Below are 13,277 nucleotides of genomic sequence, written 5' to 3'. Positions count from 1 at the left end.
AATTCCAGCGCAAGGAGGGGCAAAGAGCGGGGCACATGGCACAGGGCACGGGCGGGCCGGCGTCCCACGGCGAGGGTGCGGCGCGGGGCGGAGGAGGCGCTTCGGGCGCTCCTGAGGGCTGAGGGCGGGCCGGGCAGGAGGGCAAGGCGGCAGCGGCGGAGCGCACCGGACAGCCATGGTGCTGCTGGTGGTGATGGGCGTCAGCGGCTCGGGGAAGTAGGTACCGGGCGGGGGCGGAGCGGCGGCGGCGCCGGGGGCTCGGCGCTGCCAGAACCCGGCGGTGCGGGTGCGGATCCGGTGCGGTGCGGTGCGGTGTGTAACCTGCCCTTTGTGCTTCCCCGCAGGAGCACGGTCGGGTCGCGGCTGGCGGAGAAGGTAAGAGCGTGCGGAGCCGCCGCCTCGGAGGCGGGCCGGGCCGGGCCGGGCAGGCCCCTCCCAGCGCCGGGCCCGCGGCCTTCGCCCGGGCCGCCTTTGGCCGGCGCGGGGTCGCATGCGCCCGCTTCGGCTCCGTGCCGTGATGCAACAGCTGTCGCTGATACCGAGCTGCCTTGGTGTTTTGGTTTGATTTGCTAATCATCATGCTATAAACGGTGATTCACACTGTGGTGCAAGAAGCCTGTAATTTCTTAGGTGTCGTCTTTGTAATTCTGAAGTCATTGTTACCTCACCTGATCTAGCTGAATGATCCATATTTTTATTTTTTTTCTTAGCTGGGATGGAAATTCTACGATGGAGACGATTATCATCCTCTAGAGAATAAGAAGAAAATGGCAGAAGGGATACCACTAAATGATGAGGTACACTGGATAAGCCCTGAAAAAACTGTAATCCACACACACTTTTCTCTGTAACTTCGTGTACATCTTGTTGACATAGATTGTGGTTTACTATGTAAGCTAGTCGACTGTAAACTCAAGTCTGCATTTGATAAGGTGAGGGAGAGCTTTTTGTGTTAAAAAGGATTCTGCATAAAAAAGTATTTTATCAAATGCTTGTCAGCTCACAAGTGCTAAACTGCTGTTTCAGGATTTCTGAGGAATCTCTCCCTCTACAGTCTGCACAGAGAGCCGCAGTTTTGGATTAGAATCATAGAACCTTAGAATATGCTGAGTTGGAAGGGACCCACAAGAACCACAGAATCCACTGTGTGGCCCTACACAAGAAAACTCAAAAAATTTGTTACCCTTCTCCCAAATCACTTTTCATTTATCACCGCTCCTGGTTAACTTGGGAGGTCCTAGAAGACTGGAGGTTGGCAAATGTGGCCCATCTCCAGGAAGGGCTGGAGGGAGCTGCATTCCTCCAAGTCTGGCCTCAGTGTCAGGGAAGGTTATGGAACAGATTGAATACATCACATGGCATGTGCACGACAACTGGCACATCAGGACCAGACAGCAAGGGTTTGGTAAAGGTAACCTTACCTCCTTCTATACCCAGGTGAATGAGGGCATGAGGGAAAAGCTGTGGATATAGCCTGTCTGGACTTCAATAAAGCCTTTGATGCCATTTCCCAAAGCATCCTCCTTGAGAAACTGGCTTTTCATGTCTAGGATGAGTGTACAGTTTGCTGGTTAAAAACAGGCTGGTGGTCAGGCCCAGAGGGTGTCAGTGAATGGAGCTACAGTCGATAGTCACTGGTGGGTTTCCCCAGGGATCAGTGTCATGGCAAATCCTGGTTAACATCTTTATTAATGATACAGAGAGGATTGACTGCATTCAGTAAGTCTGTAGGTGGCACCAATTTGGATGGAAGGGTTGATCTGCTATAGGGTGGGAAGGCTCTGCAGAGGAATCCGGACAGGCTGGATCAATGGGCTGAGGCTGTTTTTCAACAAGGTGACGTGCCAGGTCCTGCCCTTGGGTCACAACAGTCCCAGGCAGGACTACAAGCAGAGGCTGGAAAGCTGTCCAACAGAAAAGGGCCTGGGAGTGCTGGTCAGCAGCAGCTGAGCGTGAGCCAGCACACTCAGGTGGCCAAGAAAGCCAATGGCATCCTGGCCTCTATTAGCAACAGTGTGGCCAGCAAAAGCTGGGCAGCAATTGTCCCCCTGTAGTTCATATTGGTGAGACCACACCAGAGTGCTGTTTTCAGTTCTGGGCCCCTTAATTCAGGAAGGACATTGAGGTGCTGGAGTCAGTCCAGAGGAGGGCAACAAGGCTGGTGAAGGGTCTGGAACACAAATCCTGTGATGAGCGGCTGAGGGAGCTGAGGGTGTTTTTACCCTGGAGAGAAGGAAGCTCAAGGGAGACCTTATCCAGGGGAGACCTTAGAGAGGGGAGCCTCTACAATTACCAGAAAAGAGTTGTGGTGAGATGGGAGTCAGCTTCTTCTCAGGAATAGGACAAGGGAAGATGGTCTTCGGTTGTGCCAGGGGAGGTTCAGGTTGAATATTAGGAAAAATGTCATCACTGAAAGAGTGGCTAAGCACTGGAACTGGTTGGTCAGAAAAGTGATCGAGTCACCGTTCCCGAAAGTGTTTAAAAAACACAAGTAGACACTTAATGCTGTGGTTTAATTAGCGTGTTGGTATTCAGTCAGTTGGACTGGATGATCTTGAAGGTCTTTCCCAAGCCTAATGATTCTGTGATTCTGAATTGCAACATGTGCCTGAGAGCACTGACCAAGTGTTTTGGAACTTGGTTAGGCTGATGCTGTGACCACTTCCCTGGCGAGCTTGTTCCAGTGCACCATCCTCTGTACATTTGAATGGTATAATAGAAGCAAGAGATAAGTTGTCTGTCCTTCCAAGTGCATGCTACACTTGCATTCATATTACTTCCATCATATACTTGCTGGGATCTGTAATGTAAAAAGTACTATTTCACTAAAATATGCCTAGCACTTCTTATTAGCCTTCAGGCAGTGGTAGCAAATCTATGTAGGAAGAAATAGATTCAAAATTGAACTTGCTGTACAGTTTAATGCTAATTTTTACCTCTAGTCAAATGTCTAAGATGTTAGAAGCAATTGTTTCAAGTTACTTTCTGAATGATTTTTCACTAACTTGTTTTCTTTCTAGGACAGGATTCCTTGGCTTTGCACATTGCATGACATACTAAGGAGGTAAGAGAATATCTAGTTTTGAAAAGTTTTAGTTAAAGACAGAAGTAAAGTACCAAATGTATTTTTCCTCACTGCATTGCAAAGCAGAAATATAAGTGGTAGTGTAAAGAAATGCTACAGGTAGTAAAGCCATTCTATTTTTACTAATCTAAACTGTCATAGTAATTGCTGATGGTGAGCTAATCCCTGAGAAGTAAAGTGGGAAATTATTGTCAATCTACTATCTGTGTAAAAAACAATTTCAAGGATCCAGTTTATTAATAAGCCTGACATTAACTACTTACAAAGAACATAACCACAAAATACACTAATAACAACAGCAGAATAAAATAGTTATTTTGAGTAAGATACAGTGTCAAGTTTGTTTGACACTCTTAGTTTGCTTGAGTGTACTCTGCTAATTTACAGATGACACCAAAATGGGATGAGTACTGATGCAGAAGGACTGTGAAAGGCTGTAGAAATTGATTGGTAGGAACCTTTTAAAAATGCAAAATCCTGCCCCTGGGAAGGAACAAACCCAGGCACTGGTATGGACTCTGAGAGGCACTCAGCTGGAAAGCAGCAGAAAAGGGCCTGAGGGAGTCGTGGTGGACAGCCCCAGTTGGACAAATGCCAGCAATGTGCTGCTCTGTGTCAAGACAGGCCAGCAAAATCCTGAATCCTGAGCTGCATTAGACCAAGTATTGTCAGCAGGTCAAAGGAGGTGATCCTTCCCCTCTCCTTTTGCACTGAACTACTCCATCAGTTCTGGGCTCCTCATTATGAGCAAGGCCTGGACATACTGGAGAGCATCCAACAATGATGAGGGGACTGGAGTATGTCCCAAATAAGGAAAAGGTTGGGAAGGCAGGGACCTTTTAGATAGGCTTTACACTTGCTTTTGCACATTAGGTGAGCCTACTTCATTGGAACATGGGTTAATTCACTGAGAAATTTGTCTAGATTGATTTGCTAGATCTTTTACTTTATGTTGTGTGATAGCTCAATGCCACTGCCCAGCTCTGGAAACTTTACAAAATCAACTATATTTTAAAAGAACCTAATGTCATTGTTTAATTATTAGTACCTACTAGTAGCTAAGGCTGTCACTGACTTACCTAGGTGGTAATGGTAGGTGTTAGAAGTTCTTACTTCCCTTTGCACCAAAATCTGATGACCATAGAATGATTTTTAAATAGGTTTATACCTGGTTTTAATTTTATTATAGAATATATTTTCTTAGCCCAGAATTTTATTCACTCTTCACAGAGATAACTAATTCTGGATTTGCTTTTTGATGGAACAGACACGCCCAGAGCTAAATGCTTTAAGAAAACTTGTCAGCAGAAAATACATGTAAAAAGCATTTACTGACCTGCAATCTCTTGTTTAATCTGAAGTGAGCATATATGGAATGCTGCCAGTGAGTTGCAGGAAAACATAAATTACAGTTAAATCCAAGACAGTGACAACAGGTGTTGAAAATATTGTGTATTTAAGAACAGTGGTCTGTACTGTTTATCAGTCACTTACCTTCAGAGAGGATAGTACAGTAATTTTATTGATAATGAAGAGGTGTTTCTATGGACATTTAGTTCCTGTTCTCAGCAATCAAGGAAATGATCTTGACACTTCCTTATGCTAGAATTGAATTTAATTTAGGAAGGATGGTGGGGAATAGACAAGGTCCCTAAAATTGAGATTTTACCAGAAGGTTGGCTAGGTTTGAAAAAAAAGTATTAATAAGTAAAGAATAGTTCATCAAAAACTAAGACAAAAAAAAAAATGCCTAACATTTACTTTGCTTGCAAAATTGGGAAGAGAGGCAAACTAATAATAAACAGAGCCAAAACTTGCAAACAGAGTGAGAGGTGCAAAGCTACCATTAATAATTAATAAATCCAAAACCCTAAACCAGCAAAACTAATCCCAAAGCCTAGAATGTACCCAAAAAGCTAAAACACATTCTCCAAAAACAAAGTTAAAAAGTTCAAGTGCATTGAAAAATTTAGAAGCCTTTGTCAAAAACCTCCAACAGCCCCTAAATTAAAAAAGCACAAAAAAGCTTTTAGTTAATTTTAATACAAAGCAAGAGTAAACAAGACTAAGCAAAGCTAAAACATGAATATGTATTGGGCATATTGTGTAATCTTAAGCTTTTAAAAAATAAATAAAGCAGTAGTTTAAAGTTTCAGTGTACATGCTTTTAAAAAAATGCACCTCAATGCTAAATAAATGCATACCTACTTTGTAACTCTCATTTCTCACAAATTATAAAGTCTTTTCCAGTATCAGGTTGACCTCACTTTCAAATTACATCTTTAGCTGGACTAGAAATTTGGTTTCAGAATCCTGTCAAAATTACTCAAATCCCACTGTCAGCATGCCACTACTTCCATGACTGTCCTTCTTGAGGAGCTAGAGCTTGTCTGCCTTGTTCCGCAGAACTAACAAGCCATTTTTGTCATACCACATATAGCTATGTAAATGTTTTTGGGTTTTGGGGTTTTTTTGATAGAGAAGACGCATCCAAACAAGATACAATTCTGGCCTGCTCTGCACTGAAGAAGATGTACAGGCGTGTGTTAATTAGTGGAGCTTCTGCAATTGAAAGCGAGCAACCAGACCAACCAGGAGAAAAGCTAGCACTGAAGATCCTCTTTGTTCATTTGGATGGACCTATGGACATCATTGCTGGCCGCATGCAGAAGCGGAGAGGTCATTTTATGCCACTTGAACTTCTCAAGTCCCAGTTTGACACTCTAGAGCCACCTAGTGCACCAGAAAATTTCATTACTGTCAGTCTAGAAAAATCTCTGCCAGAAATACTGCTAGAGATTGAGCGCACCATTCTTCAGAATGAGGCTTTGCCAGAGTAATTTTCTGAATTGACACATATAGAAATTCAGTGAAAGATAGCAAGGCCATGAGACAGGATTTTAATTATTAAAATGATTATTAAATCAAACCATTTCTTTTTTAAGAGCCAGTTTACTAATCAGATTTTTTTATCATGGCCCTGTAAAAGACATATAAGATGTAATTTTCAAGAACTGTTAACTTTTTAAGCCCTTCACGCTCTGAAGTTAAAATTCTCATTTTAGTAAGCCTGCTTTTGAAAATCCTGCCAAGGGTCACAGAGAATAATTTATTTTCTTAATTTTTATATTTATTCTGTCAGACACTGAGATGTGCACATTTGCTATTACAAGATCAAATAATTTACAGCTTTGTTAAAAATAACACTATTTTCCTACAAGAAGCAGGAACCTGCACGATTGTTGGAGTGTGAAAAACAGAGGCCTGAGTTCCTCGGAGAAAGATCAAAATCCAGAGTTTGAATTAAAGCCTTTAGAGAAATTGAAATATATTAAGCCACAAAGGCATGAAATAGAGCTGTAAGCTTAGGTTTTAAGTAAGTTTAAGTAAGAATATGTTTGAAGTGCCTTAAAGAGCAAAAGCATTAGAATCTGGTGTCAAAAACAAGCTTCAAAAACAAGCTTCAGTAAAAGCTCAAGAACGTTCTTCAGGCAGAATAAATAGGCTACGTGTGCAAATTATACGTAAACTTTGTATTACAGAACCACAATTCGAACAGGTTTAGAAGAAATGCTTCAGGTTCATGTTTTTAGTTTCATTGGGTAATTTGTAATAAAATCCATGTATTGGAGTGAGAGCGCTCTCACTCTCTCTCCCCTCTCTCCTCACTGCCATCATCATCGCCCAGAAGAGGACAGGAGCTGCTCTGCAGCTTCGGCCCTCTCAGGGTCCTGCACCAGGCGTGCTTCTATTTCCAATTATGACTTTACTTCTAATCAGGACTCTATGCCGAAAGCTCTTAGCGTGGACTTCAACACTTGGGACTCTTTGTCTTTTGAGACTGATGTGCCTTTACAATAAACAACTTTACAGCAACTAACAACTGCTCTGCTCTTTTGAAGAATTAAATCCATAACAATCTCAACACATGATGAAATTCCATACATGACGCTACCCCTGTCTCACTGCCAGATTTTCATCAAGTTGTAGGTTCTTGTGTTTGTATCTTTGACCTCACCAGAGCACTGATGACTTCATGAGAACTTTTCTGATCTCTTAGTATATGCATTGACCATGAAGCTGAAAAATGTGAGAAAAAAACGGTGGTGCTGACGCAATATACAAAATTTAATTAAATGGAAAGCATAGAAATAAAACTACTGGCTCTGAACTTAGAGCTTTCATGTACACAGTGTACATATCGCAGTCAAGTGTGAGTCAACCAGTGATTTAAAGTACCAAAAGCAAGATTGATAGACATTTCCTTCTTTCTGAAAACTTAACTCTTTCACAGTTGGACCTTCTCCTTCGCTTCCCAATGCTGGCGGGTACCTCAGTGCATGTCAGTGCAGTTGCTTAAAAGCTTTTGATTAAACTGTTCCTAATACATATTTTTCTCATCCTTTTTTGATAACAATGAGAAAAAAATTCTGAATACCTGATCAGTCACCCAGCTCACAGACTTTAAGGTTAAAGTAGTTTTTTACCACCAAGGTGTTTTCATGTTGTGTTATACAAGACATGCCTTTTCAGCTTAATGTTAGGAAAACTTGAAATAGTTTCTCTAAGAAAGATTGAGTCTTGTCTGAATGGAGACATCTCCATGTGGTATCACACATGGGCATTTTGTGTGTGTCGTGCAATTATTTTTTTATTCCTGGGATGATAGATGAACTCCTGTAGAAGAACACCTCATGTCTGAAAGCATCTTTAGTGTAATTTTTACCTGGGTAAGTAATTGAAAAACATTAGCCATGGTTCTCAATATGTATGAAAAGAGTAAGGGTTTTGTAGTTTGTGCAGCAAACTACTGTGCTTAAATTAGTGCACTAAATGGGCATTATCTTACTGAAAGCAGCAATTTTTAAACACACAGTTTAGGAATTTTAGGCATTAACCTATCCAGAAATGGTGTTTTCTGTTTTTTGTGACCTGAAGGAGAATACCAGGCAGTTAGCAGTTTTAGTCTGTTGCTCTACAGTACAGGGGATCTCACCTCAGAGCCTGTTTGTTCCAAAAGCCAGGGTGCAAGTTTAAGACATGGAGGCAACGTTAAGTGCAAGAGACAAGGATGTCTGTATGCATCTTAATACTCTCAAATTTCAGAGCCCCCTTCAGATCAAGTGACTTATCACACCTGTACAAATTTTGCAGCTATGAAAATCACAGACACAGCACCCTCTTGTGGCACCTCTGCTGTTAACGAGGTCTTCATCTTTTCCAACACACCATTTTATAAACAGTTGACTAATGTACCCATTATTAAATACAGATTTATGCTTACTTTCTTTCACACACAATAAAGCCAGACCAAGACACTGTACAGCAGCTGCATTGTGTCACACACAGACATGATCAGACCTTTAAATGATTTTTTTTTAAAACGGGACATTTTTAAGAGTGAATTCTGAGAAGGCCAGACTGATTTTCAGATCTACTTGGCTACATTTAGAGAATACTCGCAAAGTGGCTTCATCGACAGAAAATTGTACTCAACAGTTAAAAAATTTTCTCTTTTAGAGAGTTTTATGTAAGCAGCTTGGATTTTGGAAAGCTTCTAAACAAAGTACTATGTTTGTACTTACAGGTAGTTAATTTGTCTGTTACCTGCTATTCTGAAAGACAACAAAGCATTACTTCTGTTCACTTGTATTCTCTGCATTACAAATTAATAGATTAAGATGTGAATTATCCCAGTATTAACAACATAAAACTACTCTCAGATTTTAATCAAGCTGTGCAAGTATGCAGTGGAAGAAAAAGGTAGCAGAACAATCCCATCCAAACACAATCCTACATTTCGTTTACTTGATTTTGATTTAATTTGTTTTTGTTGTTGTGACGGTTTATTTTTGAGTTTTGTTGTTGTTTTTAAACAAACACCAGTATTCTAGGGATGTCATATTGAGGTTAGTTGGGCAGGCTGTTAATATTTAGTACAACTTACCCAGATGCAAGTGTGCTGTGTGTGTTTTGAAATGTATTTAGCAAATGCAGCAAAAACTGAGGAGGAAACACCTGGAATTAGAAATTGATTTCTCTCTCTCTAAGCACAAATTATCTATGCAAGGTACATGCACTATACATTCTCACAAATTTGTACTAAGCATAGTTATAATATGCTGTGTAAATACTGTACCTACTGCAGCATAAATATTTTTCAGTGCTGAAATGAGGAAATAAAAATGAAATGCTATCTCTGCCAAACTGCACAAGTTATCTATACAGGTAAAGGAACAGACTGTGAATTGGTATTCACTGTGAAGTGGGGTTTCTTCTGTTGTTTTTTTTTAAATTAATTATATTTATTTTATTATGACAGGTTGTGGTATTGGAGGGGGGGCGGTAGCTACAGGAATGACTTCCCTGAGAAGCTGCTGGAAGCTTCCTCCACCCTCTGTAGAACCAATCCCAGCTGGCTCCCAGATGGAGGTGCTGCTGGCCAAGGCTGGGCCTATCAGAAATGGTGGTCACATTCCTGTGATAATAGATTTAAGAAGATTTGTTTCAGCTGTGTAACAGCAGCCAGAAAAGAATGCAGTGAGAACATGTGAAAGGAACAACTCTGTGAGGTCAGTGGAGAAGGGGCAGGAGGTGCTCCAGGCACTGGAGCTGAGATTCCCCTGCAGCCCCTGGTGCAGACAGCCCAGGGTGAGGCAGCTGTGCCCCTGCAGCCATGGAGGTCCATGGGGATACAGAGACCCACCTATACCTGGTGGAGGAGCTCCAGGCTGGAGCACATGGATGCCTGAGAGCAGGCTGTCACCCCATGGAAAACCTGTGTTGGAGCAGGACCCTGGCAAAGACTTGCACACCTGTGCAGAGAGGAGCCCATGCTGGAGCAGGTTTCCTGTAGGATGTGACCCTGTGGGGTACTCACATTAGAGCAGCTTGTCCTTGGGGACTTCACTCCATGAAGATGGACTGAGATGTTGGAGAACATCCATGGGAGGGACCACATACTGGAGAAGAAAACAACTCCTCTCTTTAAACAGCAGCAGAAACAACTTGTGATGAGCTGACCATAACCCCCATTCCCTGTCTCCCTGCACTGATGGGGGGGGTAAGAGATACTACTAGGAAGGAGGAAGGAGTAGAGGGAAGGTGTTTTTAAGGTATGTTTTATCTCTTATTATCCTGCTCTGATTTTGTTACTAATAAATTCAACTAATATCTATAATTCCAGCCTGTTTTTCCCACGACAGTATTCAATGAGCAATCTCTCCCAGTCCTTATCTCAATCCATGAACCGTTTTTTACATTTTGTCTCCCTGTCCAGCTGCAGAGGGGGGGGATACACTGGCTTTGATGGGTGCCTGGCATACAATCAGGGTCAACCCAGTATAGGCAGTTACCAAGCCAAGAAAAGAATTAGGCAGATCACATCCTTTACAAAACTAGCCATCTTGCAGTCATATTCCCAATAGTAAATGCACACATTTTAAGTATTTTAAATTGTGTCTGTCAGATATAATATTATATATTATACCTTTTCAGATTATCATAAATTTTTTGGTTTTGGCATCAGTTACTTTTTCTAGCAGGAGTTCAATGATCAGGCAAGGCAGTTTTGCAGACAGTCCTGTCAGGTCACTTGGTCCATAGCAGAGGAAAAGAAGAAAGCAGGAAAATGAAGAGATGACCTTCAGGCACACGTGCCCTTCTGGTCCAAAATGCAAGCTGCAGATTTCAAAGTTTTCAAAGTTATCTAAGTTATCCAAGTGCTCATCTGAAAGAAGAACTATTTTTATCTGAAAGCTAGTTTAGTTGACAATAGTTACTAATAAACATTGATTTTACTTCAAGAAGTAAGCTTAGCTGAAGGCTCAGTATAGAATTTAGGTCAAACTTCATCTCTTGCTGACTTGCAATGAAATTTTATTTTAAATATATTGTCTCTTAGTTTGTAATATGCAACTGAAATGCTTAAAAAGGGTGAGCTGAGTATGTCATGAGAAAGTATTTGTGCTAGCCATGATTCATTTATTTAGTGTCTTGGTAAAAACTGTTATTTTCCCCATATCACCGCTACTATCCCATCTGACAGACTTTTTGGATGTCATGGACTGCATTCTCAAAAAGATCTGCCTATTGAGTGATGAAGGAATATTAACTTTTTTTTAACTCAAGGCACACTAATTTGACTTAAGGCACACTTAAGTCAAATTAGATTCTTCGGAGATCCTAACAGTCACTGTGAAAATAACTGCAAAAGAGTAAAGATTATTCTACAGAAACTACTTGCTCTCTATCCCTTTCTTATCAGAGGGTCCTATAACCTCCCTCTGCCTGAAGGTCAGAATGAAACAATGAACAGAGTCAAGTCCTTGCTCGGGACAACAGGCAAGATGCCTCCTTGCCCATCTCAGTCTCCCTTTACATGACTCTGTACAAGTTACAGATAAGGAAGGTCATGCAACGGATGATGAGGATGGAGGTGCCTTTCCACCAGAGGTGTTATCAAGGCCAGACATGCCTACAGCTCATAACAACATCAGTTCCATGAGGAAAATAATAATGTTTGTAGTCGTAGATGGTTCTGTTCTAAGGGGAATGGAAGGTCTGATATGCTGGAAGGATACTCCAGACACCTCACTAAAAGGGGCTCCAGGACACCACAGTCCACCAACTCCCTCATTTCCTGGAGGGAACAAATAACTCTAAGTAACTCTCTAAATAAGTGACTGCACACATGTGAACAATAAAGCAGGAATGGCACAAAAATCTGTTTTACATGAGATGCATATACCAGGTAAACCATAAAAGGAAGGGGATTGGTCCCCAGCATTCTCTCTGTTAACCCCAGATCCACAGCAGCAGGACTAACTCAGGACCTAAGGACTGACCTTTTTTTCTCATTTTTCCATCTATTCTCTTCTGTTTTATCCCAGCAATCATATTCTACCACTTACTCAACACCTGAAGTTTATTGTGAGATTTGGGAGCTAGTTTGAAAGTTTGCTGTAGAAGTTGGAGAGCTTGTTAGACAACACTTTCACAGCTAAATAGTGGGCTAATTGGTGGAGCTAAGGCTACTGGATAGACATGTGGACCTTGTTGAGACAGATGAGAATTTACAAGAAACATCACACAGCCCACTGGAATCTCAGGACAGTACAGCATGTGTATTCCAGAAGGTTCACTGATGACAACTGCCCTCTCCAACTGATAAAGGATCTTGTTCTCAAGCAACAAAGAGCTGGTGGGGAATGTGGAGCCCAAAGGCAGGCTGGGCTGCAAGGACCATGAAACAGTGGAGACTGAGATCCTTGGGAGAATGAGGAGAATGAAAAGCAAAATACTACACTGGACTTCAGGAGAGCTGAATTCAGACTCTTGGAGGATCTTTTTGGTAGAATACCATGGGACAGAGAGCCCTGAGTGTAGAGGACTGGATCACATCCAAGGATAGTTTCCTCAAGGCTCAAGATTAAAGCATTCCAACAAAGAGGAAATTAGAAAAGAATTCCAGGAGACTTGCATGGATGAACAAGGAGCCCCTGGACAAATTTAAAACACAAACAGGTAGTTTACAGAGCATAGAAAGAGGGAAAAGTAGCCTGTAATAGAGAGAAATTGTCCAAATAGCCAGGGGGATGAAATTATTGCTGTTATTGTTATTATTAGTATAATGAGCGAGAGAGAGAGGATTAAAACCCAAAAGAAACAAATGATATAAAGTACCATCACTCAGCACCCACTGACTGATGCCTGGGTTGTTCCCTTCACTGGCAAATGCTCCAGACACACTGCCCAAGTTGCAGAAGGGAAAAGCAGGGAGGTGGTTAGGAAAGCTAAAGCAGGACAGAAATAAACCCAGCCAAGAACATCAAGGGTTACAAAAATCTTCTTTAGGTACATTAGCAGTAGAAGACTTGGGAAAATGTGGCTCCTTTCAGGAGGGATTTGGAAGATTTGGAGGACATAGGGAAGGCTGAGTACTCAACTACTTTTTTGCCTCAGTCTTTACCAGCAAGTGCACCAGCCACACTGCCCAAATTGCAGAAGGTGAGAACGAGGACTGGGAAAATGAAGAACTGCCCTCTGCAGAAGATCGGATTTGAGAACATCAAAGGAACCTGAAGGTGCACAAGTCCATTAAACTGATATAAAAGAGCAATAAAAAGCGTATTAATTTCAACTTCTTTTCTGCCATCCCCACTTCACCTAAGCTAGAAGTCTTCAGCATTAT

General features: G+C 41.7%; 1 protein-coding gene across 1 annotated transcript; it reads left to right on the top strand.

Annotated features, from left to right (window-relative positions):
- Positions 1-128: 128 nt before the first annotated feature.
- On the top strand, positions 129-6,029 carry IDNK (IDNK gluconokinase). Its single transcript, XM_079330976.1, has 5 exons — positions 129-216; positions 345-375; positions 711-797; positions 3,021-3,064; positions 5,565-6,029. The coding sequence occupies exons 1-5, from the start codon at positions 176-178 to the stop codon at positions 5,923-5,925; spliced, it is 564 nt and encodes a 187-aa protein (XP_079187102.1). The 5' UTR covers positions 129-175; the 3' UTR covers positions 5,926-6,029.
- Positions 6,030-13,277: the final 7,248 nt, after the last annotated feature.

Source organism: Erithacus rubecula (assembly GCF_903797595.1).
Source record: "Erithacus rubecula genome assembly, contig: SUPER_Z_unloc_2, whole genome shotgun sequence".
Lineage (NCBI taxonomy): Eukaryota > Metazoa > Chordata > Aves > Passeriformes > Muscicapidae > Erithacus > Erithacus rubecula.
This window is presented reverse-complemented; position numbering and strand designations above follow the sequence as displayed.

Bases quoted from the DNA above. Each gene is read 5' to 3' on its own strand.
- IDNK (XM_079330976.1), top strand. From the start codon at position 176: ATGGTGCTGCTGGTGGTGATGGGCGTCAGCGGCTCGGGGAA. The intron at 217-344 runs GTAGGTACCGGG...GCTTCCCCGCAG, and splicing joins GGCGTCAGCGGCTCGGGGAA to GAGCACGGTCGGGTCGCGGC. The intron at 3,065-5,564 runs GTAAGAGAATAT...TTTTTTTGATAG, and splicing joins TTGCATGACATACTAAGGAG to AGAAGACGCATCCAAACAAG.